The following is a 19,474-nucleotide window of genomic DNA, read 5'->3' as shown; positions in this document are numbered from 1 at the left end:
GGGAAATCCCAACTCCCGGCGTCAAGGGATTAAAAGCAATAAAAACAATAATTTCACTAAAATTCTTTTGTGTAACACTTGGTCTTTTTCCCCCCCTCCCAATGTTTTAGTCATTGAGAAGGTCAAAACGAAATTCAGACTCTACGGAGTTGGCAGCACAGATGAATGAAAGTGTTGACGTCATGGATGTCATCGCTATTTGCTGTCCAAAGTACAAAGATCGACCACAAATTGCAAGAGTAGTACAGAAAACCAGCAATGGCTTCAGTGTTCAGTGGATGGCAGGCTCCTACAGTGGCTCCTGGACTGAGGCTAAGCGCCGTGATGGCCGCAAACTGGTGCCTTGGGTAGACACTATTAAAGAGTCAGACATTATTTACAAAAAAATTGCTCTAACGAGTGCTAATAAGCTGACTAATAAAGTTGTTCAGACTTTACGATCCCTGTATGCCGCCAAGGATGGGACTTCCAGCTAATGAATTTGTACATGCAGCCAAATTTACAGGAATTTTTTTAAAAGGCAGAAAAACTTGAAATATCAACATTCTGGCAAAAAAAAAATCAGTTTTATGAAGAGTAAGAATGGAACCTGGGATGCAGGAACAAAAGAAGGAAATGTTGGGCAAACATTTTTGTGGGAGCTCCCTTCGCTGTTGTGCAGCAGAAACAGATTCTCAGTTCATTTTTACTCCCACTGTATTATAGTTTAACAAAAATTGTTTATATCTTGGAAAAAAAAACTTTCTGTTTAAAAAATAAACAAGTGAATGTTGGAAATTAGTCTGTTAATGTTCTTAATAAAGTGTTCTTGGAGTTTAACCTAGCAGCGGATGGCTTTCTTTAGCTTAGCCCAGTTTCCAGGGAAGCATTGTTTTTTTCCAGGCTGTAAAATGGCAGAATCTCCTGGATATATAATTTATTCTGTTGAAAAAAAAGCATGCAGTATCTATGACCTATCTACAGAAGGAGTTTTTGTAAATGTAGATTTTGATGTATTAGGTCACCCTGAAAACAATACAAGAAAAGGGATCCCCAGTCAATCTGGTGGAGCGAATACTGCAATAAATTTTTTTACTTCTCTTTGTTACTTGTCTGTTTCCATTTGAATTTCTTATTGTAAAGATCTGTTTAAATCCATTTATATTATTTTGCAGTCTTTTATGTAAAATTTATTATATCACTGGTTTTCAAAGCAAAACAAAATATTGTTTATACAAGTTTGTATAGGCTGACTTCTGAATAATTGGTATCTATTATTTTCATTCCCATACGAGGGTGTAAACAATTAACTCCAGGGTTTTATTGTATCCTGCAATATTTAGTATTAACTATATATGATTTAGCACTGTGCCAAACACATTTTCAAGAGTACATTTTGATATAAAAAGAAACTATAGTTTATTCCTTGTATGCTTCAATTTCTTTCTAGTGATGTCATGATAGTAATATTTATTTTTTAAACCTTTGGGAAAGTACCAATCTTGGGGGAAGGTAACAATCGTGCTATTTTGGGAAACTAGCATTTCTCTAAAATTCTTCCATATGTTATTTCAGAAATAAGAGTTGAAATGAATATGACACTTCGTAATTATATTACATTTTCATGAGTTATTTTCTAATGCTGAAAAAGGAGTAATTTTACTAGTTGAGATGTTTATTGATTTTCTATTCTAAACGTTTTATACATCTTTTGGGGGCAGTTGTCATTTGTTTGTTATTACAAATGGGGAGGTGGGTATTTAATTAGTTGATTTGCATAGTTGATGCTCAGAAATACTAATGCCTAAAATTTACAGGGCATACTGTTTCGAACTTAAATCTTTTTAAAAATGTGCACTTATTTTTAAGTCATTTTCTAAAAATTGACCTCTAGAATGTTAAGTTTTATGAAATTGGCCAATAAATGAAGATATTCAATTTGTGAGGAAGAGTGACATTGCCACAAAATACCTCTTTGTGAACACCTATTAAACCACGATGAAAATAACTTAAAATACCTCTTTGTAAACACCTATTAAACCACGATGAAAATAACTTCAGGATCTATTTCCTATGTGAAATTCTTTCAGAACATTTTCTTAAAGGAAATGTTTTCTCATTCTTTTTTTCTTCCACTTAATTGCATGTTTCCTCTTACTGTGAACTCTGGGACAAAACTAGATTGGGTTTTTCCCCCTTGGAGTTTGTTTATCAACTAAGGATTTGAGATGGCTTATGAAAACAATATGATTTATCAAAGTGCAAAGTACTAGTTAGAAAAAATATAGGAATATAAAGTCTAGCATATAGAATATGAAAGAATAAAGATGGTAAAAAAAGCCAATTTAATAATAAAAACGCCTAACATTTAATAATGTGTGCTGTCATTTAATTCGTACAGCAACTCTGCTAGCTAAATATTTTATCCCAATTTTGTAGATAAGAAAAACAGGCTCAGAAGGATTCAGTAATTCACTTGTAAATGTTATAATAGAGATTTAAATCTGGAGTTGGAATAATTCAATCTCTCTACTCTGAGCTGAAGAGCAAGTGTTAAAGGAGATGATACTTATGAAAGTAAACCAGTTCCTAAAGGGTCCTTGAAGTATGTATACTTTAGGAATCTGTTTATGGTAAGTATTAAGAGGTAGGCACAAAAAAAAAAAAAAAAAACAGTAGTAAGGCTGTGTTACAGGTGATGGTCACAGATGAGTGTCTGTGTTTTAAGAATTCTCCACATGTTCTAAGTTCTAATATTATTTTAGCTGTTAATATAAGCCAATGTTGCTATAACTTTTAAGCCTTAACTTTTATATATACAAACCAAAGTTTTCCAAAAGTAGGTTTCTCAAATAAGACTTTAGGCCTTAATACAAGATTAATGAAATGCCTTGGCAGTCAAATACATAAAATCAAACTTTTTAAGTATATTGGAGATTTACAAAGTTCAATCTTAATCTATAGTTTGTTGATAACTGTAGTAAGCCATATCATTTTTATTCACTTGTATTGAAAAAGTATGCTATATTTGATATAAAAATTTCCAAGTAACTTTCATATATTAATATGAAATTTTAGTATTATTTAAATTGTTATTTTAACTAAGAATGGGTAGTTTTTAAAAGAAATCCATACCAAAATACAAGCAAAAATAATTTAGTAATCTAGAAGAAATTTGAGCTTTTAGAGAAAAGTAATATATACTGTATTCAAATATTGAGTATTTGAATTGTTAGCAGGTAACTGAAGCACGCAGACAATTTTTGACAACTGTAGTCTATCTCATGAATACAGGTAAGTCAAACTTGTTTGTCCAATGTAGATTTTATAACCAGCAAGCAAATTTTTCGTGTTCATTTAGGAAGTAAACTTAACTAGGAAAGTGTATGGTCTTTCCCCACACACCACTTTTACTTGCACAAGGAACCTATCCTGCTTACTAGTCCAATGTCCAGGTGTTCTGCATTTTCAGAACTATTGATATAAACTGGAATAACATTACTTTTACAAATGTAAAACCCATCAGATCACCTGTTTGAAATAATATGAAACACTTGATCATTTTTACTCTACAGAATTCCTACTTGTTCAAACCTTTCAGTTTGCCTGCTTTAAAACTAAAATTTGTATAATCTTTTAAATAGTTCTTGTCACAGGAAGTATATTTATTACACAAATTTGTATTATTTTTATTTAACATTTTTCTAAATGCATTTTTTGTCTTAATGGTCCTAGCTGAGACACAGCTGAGTGTATATTTGGACCAAATTCCAGTTTGCATAGTTTATTGACAAAAATTACAACATCCCATGTGTTTTGCCTGACAATGGAGTGAGTACCACTAACCCACTCTTCTTTATAAGACTCCAGTTATATATGGCTTCATTCGTCCAGAGTGATGCAACATGCATACTATATTTTTCCTCATCAGATTTTTTAAAACTTTTTTTTGGTTATAGAACCACCACATATCCATCTCAGTTTCATCATGAATTTCTGACCAAGCCTGTTTGAGCTATAACATATACACTCCTCTCCCTCATATTTTTCTGAAATCCCAGACAACACGTTTCATGTCTAAATATATCATCTTTAAATATTTGTATTTAAAGGATGACATCAAATACCCAGTAAGTGTTCAGATTTTCAGTTTTCTCAAAGTGTATTTCTTTTTTTAGGTCTTAATTCATAGGTTTCTTTATTTGCCTTTTATTTGCAAATTTTTCATGAAGAAACTGTCCTTGGATTCTTAAGAAAATGGTTGATTTGAAATAGAGAAACGACCGTTATTTTCTGGTTTGTAATCCTTTTTCTTAACTGAATGTATTGTAGGTTTGAGAGACATTATCTCTTTTCCAATCCCATATGTATTGTTCTTGAGGCTGCATAACTCGAAAAGAGAGAGGTACCATTACAGACATCTTTCAGAAAGATGGCGATAAACATTTAATCCTTTGAATTTTAGTCAGCAAATGCCAAGCTGACAATTGCAGGTGAATTAAGGAAACAAGTTTAAATAACAAGAGAGCCTGTGATTAAAGTTCTTTTAGTCAGAAGTTTGTATTAACTTACCGCTTGAAATAAGTAGACTACAGGCTGTGATTATTATGTAGTTTATAGACATTACAGTTTTTGTTGAATGGAATTTTGCCTCTGACTTTTTTTTATAATCATTGTTTAATCTCAGTCACTTAGAATCTTACAAATGAAGTTATGTTGTGTTACTTTGTCAAATAATGCTAGTATCTTCACCCTTGACATTAGCCTTCTGCTAAGAAATGGCAATGTACATATGTCTTGATTGTAACTTGCCTACAATTATAATTTAGGGCTTAATTTTATTAAGTTTAGACCCTGGGACTAAAAATAAGAAAAAGTAATTATAGTCTAAGTTTGTCATAAAGCCTAAACCAATAATGGATCTCCACATTCCATAGTTTCAAAAAATATGTATAGAATCGTACAACATGAGAGAGCTGAGAAATCATTTAACTAGATGTTTTTAACAAAATGTCATGAATCTCTTTGAGAATCTAAGGAAAGCCATGAAATATCACTCCTTACAAAAACTGGACAAATTCATACACAGAACTGTGCATACAGTTCCAAGAGATTTATGGTCACTCCTACCACAGTTTGTGTATGACCTGCCTTGGAAATCCATGGACTAAAGGTTACGAGATCTTTTCTAATCCAAACGTGTGTGCGTGAGGTTAAAAGGCTCAAGGTGTATTGATATCTACAAGCTATATACCTACCTAGTACCAGTGTTGAGAGTGATCCAAGAGCACCCTCAGGCCCTTAATTCCCAGATCATTTGCTCTTATAAGGAAGATTTCATCTGAAAAGTTCTTATTCAGTCACCTGTTAAGATCTGAATGTATGTTGACTAAGTGACTAAATATTGTAGTTCTTTTATACCTTTTCAAAAGATCGCTTTTATATCTCAGATTTTAAATGGTCTACTATCCTGTTTGATAAATGGGAAAGATAAAATGCAATATTTTCTGTGTTCTATTTTTATTTGTCTTCTACATTACCTGGCTTGATGTAGAAGACTAAAACTTGGATTGGTAAAAAGATCATTAACTTTGAAGTCAGCAGTCATAATCTGAAACCATGTGTTTTTGAAATAAGTGTAATATGAAGTTTGGTAAATAAAATCACTTAGCATGTTATGTGGGAGCTTATTTAAAGAAATCCATAATTTTCTGTGCATATTTGGATAATCAATGTTTGGTTAAGTGGCGAGATGGGGGGATGGAATTCTGAAAGTGCGGACAGCACGGCGTGGAGGCACCAGGCGGCGGATGGTGCAGTGACCAGAGATGGGGCTATGGAAAGTAAGAGGAGATAAGTATACTGTTTCGAGAACTTAAATTTTAGTGCGTAGGCAGTGCAAGGACTTTAAGGAAAGAATTAACGAAAGCTCGTTTGAAGGTGTCAAGGAGACGACACTCATGCAATCATAGAGAGCGACAGCCTGAACTAGGATGATGGCGATGGTAGTGAAAGAAGATTGGAGAGGTACAGATGTGTTTTAAAAATAAAAATAGCAAGACTTGACAGGTGACGGAATGAAGTAAAGGAAGATCAAGTCTCTACTTTGGATGACTAGGTTCAATTTTAAATACGTTGAAAGCCAGTACCTGTGAGCTGTTCAGGTGATGTCTAGAAGGTGAGAACATACACATGCATGACGCTTTGGGAGGGAAGTTTGGGCTGAGGCTACAGTTGGGACTCATCAACATGTAAGCCGTAGAGCGAGCAGCACAGAGCTGGAAGAAGACCTTGGAGACTACCAATACTTAACGGTGCGGCGGGAGGAAAATGGGTTTGGGGAGAAGACAGAGAAAGGATTAGAGGAGGATGGGAAGAATATAAAAGAATTTCAAGGGGGAAAGAGCAATGTATGAAATGCGACAGGGGGACGAAGACTAAAAAATGATTGACCCTGCCTTTCATGATATAAGTGGTAACATTTATTTAGTCGTTTTAGGGAGGATTGAAAGAAAAGGCAGGTCATGGTTGAGCAGAGACATGAATCAGAATTGTTGAGGGCGAGTGGTAGGGCAGGAAGAGACGACAGTATTGAAATACTGGGTGTTGAAGCTGGAGAGAAAAGCACAGAATAAAAGGCCTAAAAAGCCACATTTAAGGAGTTTGGAAGGGCCTTACACTTGGGGCCGTGGTTCAGAAAGGTCACTCACTAGCTGCAGTGTAAAGAATTGTAATGAGGCCGAACTTTATGACTGCCTTATTTTTCTCCGTAGTGTTCAGCTGCACGGCAAAAACTGTGATTCGTCATCGAGCCAGAATTGGTGGCTTGCTGGGGATATAGTTGAAGAACTACATTGAGAATAAATGGAAGGATCAAAGTTCAAAGGTCTGCATGAATTAGAAGACAAGTAGGACGGGAGTAGCAGAAGTGGAATAACAGGATGATGAAGTCAAAGAAAGGCATGTGCGGGGTTTCTGAGGTAGAGTGGTTCTGGAAACAGGGCAGAGCGTGACAGGAGGGACGAACTAGTAACAGGGAGAGGCTGAGTTCACTGGTGAGGTCATGAAGTCATAGGCTATGTTCCGCCTTCCTTTCCTGGACTTAGAACATTGGTTTCTTCTTTCTTTCCTTTCATTCTAAGTTTGTCTTGTAGATCACTTGGTATTGACACTAGTTCTGCTATTTTTAGTTGCTGCAAATTTAATGATTTGACTAGTATTTGCTGAGTGCCTACTATGAGCAGTGAACTGTGCTAGACCCATTGGCTATGAGCTTGTGTTCTAGTGGGACAATTAGGAAATGAGCCACAAAGTACACAATTATAGTTATTAAATTACAGTTCATGTGAGTGCTTGAAAGTAAAAGTAACAAATTATGAGAGTCCATAGAACTGAGGTAGTCCTAGAGGGCTGGAGGAGATCAGACAAGCTGCTGCTTCCAAGGGAATTGAATCTTCAGATAAAACCTGACTTGTAACAGATATAATAAATACAAAATAATATTAATTGAATCATTGAGAAATGGAGAACAATGTTGGTTAGTTGTTCCGGGCAATTTATTCCATAGGGACATGATGGTTGAGCTCTGAACTCTTGCGGGAAAAATTGATGAAGGATGCAAAGTGGCAGATTGATGACAGCATATGCAAAGAGCATATCACCTTTAGAAGCTTCAGGTTCCTATGAGTGGCAAGAAGCAAATGAGAGGAGAAGGTGATGAAGCCGATGAAGTAGACGGGCCAGTCATGCTTTTTGTAGGCCATGATAAGAATGTCCTGTGAGCAATAGAAAAAATTAAGATGGATTGGAGAATAGGAATTTGCATTTGTGGAATCAGATTTGCATCTTTAAAAGATCACTGGCTACAGTTTATACAGTGATTGGAGGAGGGCCATAGTGGTATACGTGAAAGGATCAAAGTTCATCCACTTGCGCGGGTGATGGTAATGGAAGGAGAGAAGTGGCCTCATTTGTAGAAGTGTTGAGGACATTTAAATTGGTCACATAGCTTTGGTTGGCTATTAAACTGTAATAAGGAGAGAAGCAGTATGAAATTTCTTAGCATTGGTGAGTGAGATGTGTCTTCTCGGGTAGGTCTCCACATAGACAACGTGACTTACCCCTTGGTTCATCTGGAGGACGGCCCACGAGGAGTGTCCATGATTTGAAGTGAGGTAAGGAATCGAAAGGTGTGACATCCAAAAAGGAGAGGATCGGATGGTCTTCGTGGATTTCTGTTTAGCTTACAACTGTCCATTGAATCTTTAAAATCTTGTCTTTTATACAATTCAAAATAATTTCAAGATAAAAGTTTTAATAAGACAGATTTTTAAGGCAATAATGCGGTTTCTATTTAATAGTTTAATGTTTCTAATTAAGTTCAAATAAATAATTCCTTGTTCATAAAGGAAACCACTTTGAAGTCTTAGCACTTTGGGTAACTGAATCTATATTTCTAGAGACTATACTATTAAAATTTATTCTAGACCTTATGTATTGAATTACATTAATCAATTGACTTCAGGAAAGATAAGGACTTGGCTCCTATACTCTTCCCCTTTCCAATATGGAGATCAGTATGTTTAATGAGCACTTATGTATATAAAACCATGTGGGTATTGTTTCATCAAAGCCAACATTTAGTGTACTATGAATACATTTCCTGTCTTGTATACTTTTTTCCTTTAGTGAAATTGCTTTACTTTTTCACTCACGTAATTCTCACATAGAAATCTTTTATTCTTTTGGAGTGTTCTTTCAAATTATTTGTGTGAACCCTCCCCAACACACACACATACACACACACACACACACACACACCCTTTATTAAGAAACTTTCCAGGTGCTTTTATTACTTTTGATTGACTCTGGACTGATTTTCCAGGATTTCTATAAGGGTGATGTACCAGACTTTTTTTTAATCCCTCTTCTGGTCGGATCCAGAACCCATGCCTGGAACCCATGCCTTCCTCCTTTTTGTTTAAAAATGTTCAGTTTGCTTGAGTATATCCTGAAGTAGCTTCCTAAGAATGGACACATGGGGTAAACCTTTTGAATCATCTGATGTCGGAAAAATATCTTTATTCTCACCTCATAATTGATCAATAGGTGGTTCTAGAATTCTAAGCTGAAAAAAATTTTCTTTGAAAGCATTTTCACCATAATCTAGCCTGTGCTTTTACTGTTAAGAGGGCTGCTATTTATACCATTTATTGTTTCTTTGTATGACCTGTTTCTTCTCTAGGGTGTTTTCTGTATTTCCAATATTCTAAAATTTTACTATGATGTTCCTTAATGGATCTCTTTGTAAAATTCATTTTGCAAGGCATGTTATACTTTTTTATTCTGTGCCCTTAGCTATGAAGAACTTTCTCTGGTAATTTCTTCCTCTTTAGTTTCATTATGCTCTGTAATTTCTGTTAGTTGGGTATTATTCTTCCTAGACCAACTGACCTCAGTTACGTTTTTTGCTCTTTTTTTGTTTGTTTGTTTGGTCTTTTGGCTCTGTCATTGAGTTTTTCAACTTCATCTTTTCTATTACGTTTTTTATTTCAGCTATATTTTAAATTTCAAAGAGTTTCTTGTTCTCCGATGCTCTTCTCATACAGTAACTTGGTCTTACTTTGTGAATGCAACATCTCATATCTCTCTGTCAGATTAAAAGATAGAATTCTCACTTGCCACTTGGAAGCCTGAACTCCCAAGTCATCATGTGTTTAGGCTTAAGGAGGCTGGTAAATCACATTCCTCACTCCTTCAAGTTCTGATTAGAATTATAAACTAGAGTCAGACAGATGGAGATAACATTAACAGCTTTATTGTCAGTAGAGCCAGAGTAGGGAACATATTGTAGCCTGGAACCGCAACAACTATCAAGCTTGCTGCCATCTGTCCCAAATCTAGGCCTTGACGTCCATCTGCTGGGTGGAGTATTTCTGCAGGCAAATACTTACTCTGCTTAGCCTACTGAAAGAGAAGTTGCTGCCCCTCACTCATCAAGCACCAACAGTTAGGGACAGAGGGAAGAAAGTCACCCTTATACTTGTTTTTTAATACATGTATTACACTCATTTAAAAGTGAATCAATTATTGAATTCTTGCAACTCACTAGAAATGTAAATCCTCTAACAACTCATTGAAATGTGAGAATAGGGTATCCTTTGTCATTGTGCATTCCAATTTGTTGTAGTTTCAAAAACCATTTCCTCTATTTCCTGCATGACCTGTTTTCTATATTATTTTGCCTATTTAATTTGGATTTTCTTCTTTTCGTAATGAGGGTTTTCTCCATGTGTTGGATGATGTCTAACTGGTTCATTCAGGTTTTAGAACAAGATACTAAAAGTTTATCAGAAACTCTGAGTGTAGAGGTGTATTTAACTGGTGGGCTCTACTCTAGGGCAGTGGTCAGCCAACTTTCTGTAAAGGGTCAGGAAATAAGTATTTTAGTCTTTGCAAGTCATACAATCCATGCAGCAACTATACAAATCTAGTAGTATGTAAATGGATGGGCAGGTTGTGTTTCAGTAAAACTTTATTTACAATAGAGAGAGCAGGCCAGGTTTGCTGACCTCTGCTCTAAGGTGATCAGGTGGGAAGCTGGAGTCCTGCCTGGGGCCTAGCTCCTGTGAGTTCTTTGCACTAGGGTTGCAGAGATGAGGAGTCACAACTGCTATGTAAGACTTACAGCCATGATTCTCTCACCGTACCCCATTTTGTGCTGCTTAGCTCTGAGTCTTAAGTTTACTATTCCTCACTAGCCTCTTTTGCACAAATTATATTATGCTTCCTCTACTCTTGTAAATCTATTGCTACTTCTCGCAGCCAGTGATAGCTCCTCTCCAATTTTCTATTTGTGTTGAATTATACATTTAAAAATTCCTTTATTATCTTTTCAGTTAGGTCTTAAGAGAAAAAAATAATTTATCAACATACTATTTAGGAGCCATTTTTAAATTCTTACTACTGAGATTTTAATTAGTTTGTCTTTATAGTTATTGGCTTTGAATATATTTTAAATAATTCTTTTTAATTTAATAACATTGCTTTTTAAAATTCTATATAAAATTTTCCCTTCAGCTAGGCAAATCCTGCCACAGAAGTTGGCCCTAGGCCCACATATATAGATAGGAACAGGCTGGGCCATTCATTCCCAGTTTACAAACCAACCTTACCTATCAGGATTTTTTTTCCTCTCAGATGTTCCCTAGATTCAATAACTTTTATGAAAATAAGAGCACTGGTTTCCATCAAGGTCTCTTTAATAGCCTAGGGCCGCAGTCCAGATGCTGAACACACACAGATGCTTGTGGGAAAGTGAGGTTCTGGAGGAGTTCCAGTGTGACTTATGCACAGTTTTCAAGTGCGTTTTCCTTTCTCCTATTTCCTCAGCAAGGTCCAAGGCGTGATTTCTTATACAAAGGCTAAGCTGGACAGAAAGCATGGTACATAGTGAGTATTTGAATTGGTAAAATGATATGAGCTATAATGGTTTGTCATTAGTTCCTCAAACATTCACTGAGTATGCACCGAAGGCTAGAAGCAGCAGGTGCTGAGGTGAGAAAGTAAGGAAGGCTGAAGTCGGTGATTTTAGCCCCGGTCAATAGAGAAAACTCGGCAGAAGCTTTGTGTTTGAGCTTCCTTTGTCGGCACATTCCAAACTCACCCAGAATAAAGAGTTGGGCGTGCAGATGCGGTTTTGGTTTAGTGATAAACTACATTAAATATATTTTCTAATAAAAGTGTGAACAAAGATTCCATTTTGAGAAACTGGAGAACACTTTTGATAATTGGAGGTATTCCTGAGCACGGTTAAGTGCTTAAGATCTATATACGGAAACTGCTTCTTTGAATCCGTGTTTGGAGGGCATGACGTCTTGACTCTCCTTATAAGCAGAGGAGTCTGAAACATGCATTTGGATGTTTCCTCTGTGTTCAGACACACTAGGCAAACTCATCATATTGCAGTTTTTGGTTTTCGTTTGTTTTTTGGAGACTATGAGAACATATTCAGGCTAGAGGCAAAGACTGCCTAGGATTTAGTCCTCAGCTGATAGTCTCTGCCCTCCTTCACTCCTCATTTTCAGGTTTGCTGTATGGATATAAAGTTCACCGAGACTAAGAGAAGACATCCACTTCAAGCTGTGACAGAGTGACTGGTACCTGGCCTGCCTGCCTTAACCATAAAATTGGACAAAACAAATGTGAGGCAACTGCTCCTAGACACCGGACAACATGCAGCACAAGACGGTGAGCCCCAGGAGGGAAAGTTCGTGAGGCGAGTCTCGTGAATGCCTCGTTCTCTGCTCGAGGATATTTTCCTGACTCTAGCATAATGAGCTAGAGCCCACGCAGACCACAGCTGCCGTGTGTGCTGAGGAGGCAGAGATCAGAGATGAGGGGAGTAACTGGCTGGAATCAGTGGAGTAGGGCAAAAAGAAAAAGCTGTGCAGAGAGGATCCTCAAACGTCCCTGTCAGTCTCGGAGTAGAGCAGAGCTGCTCGTATTCCATACAAGAGTACGCAAGGCTTCCCAGAAAGCAGGGACTGCAGGGCTGAGCTACAACAACGGGTGAGAGGCTGGGGAAGGTTGGAGGCCTAGCCCAGCTAGAGCGGAGGGAGCTTGCTCACACCTCATCGACACTCCAGGCATCTAATCCCAACACAAGAAAGGCCCATCTTCGGAAGTAAAGCCCTTGCCCTAAAATAAGGGCTACAAAAAAATGCCCTTCAAAAATGAATGTGAAATAATGATATAGTTTGGTCAATGAAACGTGAGAGAATTGCCAGAAGAGCCGCACTAGAAGAAATGCTAATGAAGGAAAACATCGGATAGAAAGTTGGGTCTACAAAAGAAATGAAAAAGTACTAGAAATGATAATATCCTTAAAAATAACAAAACGTTTAAATGAAGAATGGAAAGGTAAAAGGAATTATATATACTATTGCGAAACCAGTTTATTCGTGAAGTGGCGAGTGGAATGGTGAGAAGTCAAAGTGTAGTTGCTTTGTCGGCTGCGATGGGAAGAAGGGATGGAGTGAAGGGCGAAGACCCTTCACACCCTCCATCCTGCCTCAGACTGTGTCCTGAAACCCTGGGGCAGACACAGTGCCACTTTTATTCTTTTGGGGATTGTTCACAGCCACATGGTGATAGAAAATGGCGAGCAGGAAGAGCAACAAGCCCGAGATGTTGGCGAAGATGGTGAGCTGTACATCTGTAATCACCCTATCAGTTGGGCGTAACTTAGACGTGGTCTGCGCACTAGCTCGAGGTAGGAGACCTAGTTGGTCATTATTTTTTCAAATAGGTTTTCAATTCCTTGCTCTCTCTTCTCCTGGTATCCCTGTAATGCAAATGTTATATATTGATGTTGTCTCAGAGGTCCCTTAAACAATCCTCATTTAAAAAAATTCTTTTTGCTGTTCCAATTGGGTGTTTTCTGATTTGTCTTCCAAATTGCTGATTTGACCCTCTGCTTCATCTAATCTGCTACTGATTCTAATGTAGTCTTCATTGCAGTTTATTCTTCATTTCTGACTAGTTCTTTTTGTTTTCTATCTTCATTTTTGTTTCTTATCTCTTTGTTGTGTTGAGGTTCTGAGTTCATCTATTCTCCCCCTAAGTTCATTGAGCACCCTTATAACCAATGTTTTGAACTCTGTATCTTGTGGATTGCTTGTCTCCATTTCATTTAGTTCTGTTTTGGGATTTTTTTTTCTATTTCATTTAGAACATGTTCCTTTTCTCCTCATTTGGGCTGACTCCCTGCATTTGTTTTCTGTATTAGGTAGATCTGCTACATCTCCTGGTCCTAGTAGAGTGGCCTTATGTGGTAGGTATCCTGTGAGGCCCAGTGGCACAGTCTCCATGGCAACCTGAGCCAGGTGGGTGCCTCTTGCGTGGGCTGCATGTGCTCTCCTGTTGTGGTTGAGTCTTGACTGCTATTGGCACATCAGTGGGTGGGACCGGCCATCTGGCTGACGGGCTGTGACGGCCGGTGGCGACTACATTGGACATATGCTGTGCAGGGGCTGACTCTGTTGAGCAGGAGTTGCTTTCTCTAATGCCTGCCGGGTCCCCCTGAGCATGTGGTTTGTGGCGCTGACTGGTTGTGCTCCGATGTTGTCTGAAGGCAGTGGCCAGGTGTGTTGGTTCTGGAGCCTCATTGGAGGGCTCCGGTGCAGGTTAAGGTCAGCCACTGCTTATGCTTGGCTTGGGGCCTTCTCATAGGGCTACAGAAATCTGCAGTTGGCTGTCGCTTGTGCTGGGTGTGGAGGTACTGGTGGGAGGCTGTTCTGTGAACTGATGCTGGCTGCCACCAGTGACAGGCTTGGTTGGGACCCTTTGGTGGGAACCACGATATAAGCTGAGGCCAGCTGCCATTTGCACCAGGTTTGTGGCTGTTTAGAGGCTACATTCCAAGCCAAGACTGGCTACTGCTTACGCCAGGCTTGGGTAGGTTGGCAAGAGGTACAGGGCTTGTTTGGGGTGTGTGGGCCTTTGAGAGAGTGTAGGGAAGTCCACAGTGTGAGCTGGGCCAGGCTGCACGTGTGGAGGTGCTGCCAGACCCAAGTTGGGTGGAGTCTCAGGGAATCACCAGGGCAGGTGAACCTGATGTTAGCCAGGTTAATGAAGAGCTCAGATTCGGTACTGGCCGGCACTTCTGTCTCTGGAGACCTGTCCCGACCCCTGCCCCCTCCCGCCTTTGCCTTGCAGATAGTTAATGCCCTGGCACTTTTCGAGCTGCTGCCTCTGCGCTGGAAACCAGGGTGTGTGTGGGCCCTTTAGTCCCTGCAGTACCTAGGTCTCCAGCAGCCCTCCACTCTACTTACACACGACCCCCACCAGTTTTCACAGCCAGATGTTATGGGGACTCCTCTCCCAGGCACAGGAGCCTCCAAGCCAGGATAGCCCTCCTATTTCTTAAACAGCGCACTGTGGGTGGGGGACCTGCCCATTCCTCCCCTCCCACCGGTCTCAGCATGGCTTCTTTATATCCTTTATATCCTAGTCTTCAGGTGGTTCTTGGTGATGACTTTTATAATTTAGTTATAATTCTGATCTGGTTGTGGAAGGAGGCAAGCACAGTGTTCACCTACTCCACCGTCTTGACCAGAAGTTCTCAGGCACCATGGTTTTCACAAAGTTAACGTGATCCTTCTGGAGGCAGGAGTCACATTCCCTTTCTTTCCCACCCAAAGCATCCATCCATCCCTATTTCTTCCTCCAAGGCTTTTCAGGCTACAGGGCAGAAGACAGGTCTGGCCTACGTGAACTTTCGAAATTCAGGATTGGTGGAAAATGGTTCCTTTTCACTCCCAGGCCAAACTCTGCACAGGTAAATTTTAGGATATGGTTTAAAATAGAGTTCATTATTGAGTGTCTGAGGTAAGACTGATTTTTTTTTCCTATCATCATGTTTCCTCATATGAGATTTTATTCTGAAAGTCAGGGGGCAGTAAAGGAGGAGGCAAGATAAAAGATTTCTACTGAAAGAGCTTAAATATCATGCAAACTTGTCTTGAAAGGTATATTTTATTCTTTCATTAATTAAAAAATTATTCCTAAAGATGTCAAATGCAAAAACAGATAATCATTCAACAACCCTTTCCAATCAATCCAAAATTACTGAGAACTGTTTATTTTCCCTTTTGAAATGTCTAATCCAGGTAATGTCTACAGGTGGTAAATTCATATCACTTCATTGTTTCTCTTCCTTAAGCCCACGCACCTTTCAGAACTACATGACTGAGGTGCTGGCCTTTGCTTGGAAAACAGAATGACACTGAGGGTTACAGGCCCAGCGCCCACTGGGCAGACAGACTCTCGTCCTCCACGCCGGTGACCATGTCTTCGATGGCGTTCCAGTCAAGCTTGCTGAGGATGCTGCCGGTGCTCTCCGACACGCTGTCTGTGCCATCTGCCCCCAAAGGAGGCGCCGACTCTTCTTCAGTTTGCGACAGGTCCTGTCAAATTGAGAAAGATAGTAGTAAGTGGTGGCCCTAGCCTGAGAAAAAACAAATGGAACATGATTCAAAGATTCTGGAGTTGCTCATCCAGCAAATGGTGAAGAAAATACGAAGGGCTGTGGCTGCCCAGCCCGTCCGCACTGGCAATGAGCTGGACATCACCTGACGCAGCTCGATGCTGGCACCGGGGCTGAAGAGCAGACAGAATGGATTGCTAGACCTGCAGCACAAGGATCTGTTCTTACATTTTTGTGGTCTTTTATTTAATACAAATTTAAGGCGAATTCTGAAAGATAAATGCTGGAGTATTCAGCCAAAAGTATAGTTGCTTTGAATCACTACATCAAACTGGCCTAACAATCTCAGTATCTCTACATTCCATAGAAAAACAAAACAAAAAAATAACTGCCCACCACAAAAACAAACAAACAAAAAAACCTGAAGAACACAGAGGAATCACTGGGCAAACTGAAATCTGGAACAATGCTTACTTGTAGAAGGGAGTTGTGAGTCTCATGAAGAATCTTATGAATGTCTGCAGGTAATGTCCAGGGACTCACCACAGTCTCCTCCCTCTCGTACTCTATACACACCTCTCTGGTCTGAGGTGCCAGCCCGACACTTTCGTGCCTTTTTGTATGCTGCAGACCATGGCATGGAACAGGAGAGCCTGTCAAGACAAAAAAAAAAAAAAAGTATGCATTGGGACTGGTTCATTTATAAGTTTGTTCATTTAGTGTGACTTTTATCACCAAATCCAAGGCAGTCACATTTCACCTAATATTTGAATCATAAGGTCTGGATATAGTTAGCTTTAGAGTTCTAACAATTTCTGTTCTGTCAACGTGAGAGAAGGAAATTGAATTCAGGCCACCTCTTTTGGTTTTAAAAGTAAAAGTAACCTCTAAGACAAGGTCCAGGGAGGAGAGGCCCCAGAACTATGGAGAAGCTGGATGAACTCAAGGACCTGGGCTTCCCTGCCTCTTCTGGAAAGTCTCATGGACACTTCCTAGGAGTGATGTTTTAGGCATCTTCACTTTGGCTCTACGCCGACAACCTGCCTTTGGCACAGGCATCAGGCTACATGCAGTGACGCATTATGGCCCTCTTTCTCCTCACTGACTATCAGGAGCAAAGAAACTTACCCAAGCCAGTGCCCAGAGGCGGCAGTTTAGCAACTTCATCAACCCGCAGTGCTGCTCTGCACAAGGCTCTAGAGGAGCCTGCCCCACCTCACACCCTCATGTTCCAAAGCCAATGTCACAACACATTCTGACCCTTACCAAAGTGACCTGAAGAAACACTCAAGACATGGCGCATGTCGGGAAGTAAACACAGGTCCCGACACGTAGTCATGTGGCTCCCTCAAGAGGGGAAGAAAGGGTTACAGAGTGAAGTTTGGACAGTCTGGCCTTTTATAGCTCTACCAACCTCATGTCCCTAAAGGATACCTCCAAGAAATAAGTCCCCTCAAAAACGATAACGGCACGCATTCTGGCATTTACTAGGGACCGAGTGCTTTACCCGCATTCAATCCCTTGAATTTACCAGAGTGCCTCAGGGCCTGGTCCTTGGTCCTCTTGCAAGTCTACACTCTCCTCGCTGAACTCGCCTAATTCCTTTGCTGTAAGTATCATCTACATGCTGACAACTCTCAACGCTTTACCTCCAGCTTTACAAACTGCCTTCTTGACTTTACTTGGATGTGCAATAAACACCTCCGCCTTAACATGTCCACAAACTGTCCACTTCTCTCCCTAAACTTGTTCCTCCAATAGTCTTTCCCATCCCAAGAAATGCTGTTAAAATCCAACTGTCCTTTATCCTTCTTTTTCTTACACATCCTATAACCCAATAATTAGCAAGTCTTAATTTGGTCTATCTTCTTGCTGAATGCTCTTCATGAAAATGCTATGGGGAAAGTGTTATCCCCATTTTGTAGGTGAGCAAAGTTAGGCTTAAAGAGGCTACATAATTTCCCCAAGATGGAGATGATCTATGCCCAGAACCTAAGCTAATATATTAACTTTCTGTTCTTTGGGGCAAAGGAGACTAGTACTCAGAGGGCCCTTTAGGATGAGCTTCATATCTGGAGGTGAGAAATGGGTCCATTTATCTGGATCTGAGCAGGGCACTTAACTCCTCTAGGCCCCGGTCTCCTCAGCCTTGACTGTCTACCAGGCTTGTAGAGAGCGAACAGGAGGACGACTGTGGACGTGCCTTCTAAACTGTGCCGCGGTACCTGAGCGCAGGGGAGGCCGGGAGACGCTAGGTGTGGCTTCCCTCTCCGGTTGATCGGAGCGCACCTAATGCAGGGAGGTACCTGATGCTGCAGCAAAATCAGGCCGAAAACCCCCAGACGTACAGGTCTGCGTGCTCCGTGACTCCACGCTCACGGCACCTCCCTGAGCCCGTGCTTTCGTGTTCACACCGTGGTGAGCCCATTACAGATGTTCTCACTATTATAATCTGTATTTTGAAGCTTACACAAATGGATTAGGAACTGCTCCGGGCCCGAGAGCGAGTAGTGAACTAGAACTCCAAGCAAGCTAACTCCACAGCCTCCTCTGTGAACCACGATGCCACACTTTTCTCTGAAATCTGTACTTGAAATTTCTAAGAGTGATTTATAAGTTTTAAAAATTTGGTATTAAATCTAAGAATTTTCTATTCCTTCTTTATCCCTTACCTTTTTGGAAGGCAGCTGGACACTGCGCAGCCTTTCTCACTGCCACTCTGGCTCCAGCAGCTCTTTTCTGCACGGTGAAGGTGGCAGTTCCTGTAAAGAGAGGCCGCATAACCTGTACGCAAGCGTATTTCTCACGTGGGATAAGATCTCTGGGGACAGAAATCTTCTGACAGGGGCCCAATAAATGGAGGTTGATTTGAATCAAGAAACCGAAACAGAAGTGCAGCTGAAGGAAGGGAAAGACCTGGCACCCACCCAGCGCTTGCTAAAGTGGCCCCTTGCAAGTGGCAGGTGCACCCTGGCAATGCCGCTGGCACCTAGAAGAGCCAGGCAGGTGCTCCCTGGCAACACCGCTGGCACCTGGAAGAGCCTAGACGAAACACCCAGTTAAATTTCATCAAGAGAATGATTAACCAAGACTTTTTAAATGCCAGGATTAATATCTACCATCTAATGTTTATGTTGTGCAAACGCTTTACGGATAATCCTCAATAGCTCTATGCGGTAGGTTGTGAATAACATCCGAGGGCACGGAGTAAGCAGCGGAGCTGGGGTATACAGGCCTACGTGATTCCAAAAGCCAGACTTTTTCTCTGCCTATGAAGCCTCTCAGTTACTAATCACACAGCCCTTACATTGTTTTTGATAGGGGTCCTTCTTTTTGCATGTTTTCTATTCTAAGTACAACCATTTGCAAGCAGGGCTGAAGAAATTACCAAGCAACTGCATACTGTTTACCAGACAGACGGCAACATACTGTCAAACTCACAAGTATCACTGGAAAAGCTCTCCTTTTACAAGTGCACTGCAGTGAATTTTAAATCTTGGACTCTCA

General features: G+C 40.0%; 2 protein-coding genes across 15 annotated transcripts in view; one reads left to right on the top strand and one right to left on the bottom strand.

The window, feature by feature from the left end:
* NIPBL (NIPBL cohesin loading factor) overlaps positions 1-1,401 on the top strand; it is a 162,467-nt gene extending 161,066 nt beyond the window's left edge. For 3 of the 4 annotated variants that reach the window (XM_016142466.2, XM_036225488.1, XM_036225486.1), the window contains one exon: positions 111-1,401. In XM_016142466.2, the coding sequence (XP_015997952.1) occupies positions 111-476 (366 nt within the window). In that variant the 3' untranslated portion in view covers positions 477-1,401. The remainder of the gene's footprint in view (positions 1-110) is intronic. The other variant, XM_036225487.1, reaches the window with a different exon arrangement.
* Positions 1,402-15,497: 14,096 nt separating this feature from the next.
* Positions 15,498-19,474, bottom strand: part of CPLANE1 (ciliogenesis and planar polarity effector 1) — an 87,501-nt gene continuing 83,524 nt past the window's right edge. For all 11 annotated transcript variants that reach the window (XM_036225478.1, XM_036225479.1, XM_016142468.2 and 8 more), the window contains 3 exons: positions 18,640-18,729; positions 16,442-16,620; positions 15,498-15,947 (listed from right to left, as the gene is read on the bottom strand). In XM_036225478.1, coding sequence (XP_036081371.1) covers positions 15,774-15,947; positions 16,442-16,620; positions 18,640-18,729 — 443 coding nt within the window. In that variant the 3' untranslated portion in view covers positions 15,498-15,773. The remainder of the gene's footprint in view (positions 15,948-16,441; positions 16,621-18,639; positions 18,730-19,474) is intronic.

This window comes from Rousettus aegyptiacus, unplaced genomic scaffold (assembly GCF_014176215.1).
Source record: "Rousettus aegyptiacus isolate mRouAeg1 unplaced genomic scaffold, mRouAeg1.p scaffold_m13_p_8, whole genome shotgun sequence".
In the NCBI taxonomy this organism is placed as follows: domain Eukaryota; kingdom Metazoa; phylum Chordata; class Mammalia; order Chiroptera; family Pteropodidae; genus Rousettus; species Rousettus aegyptiacus.
This window is presented reverse-complemented; position numbering and strand designations above follow the sequence as displayed.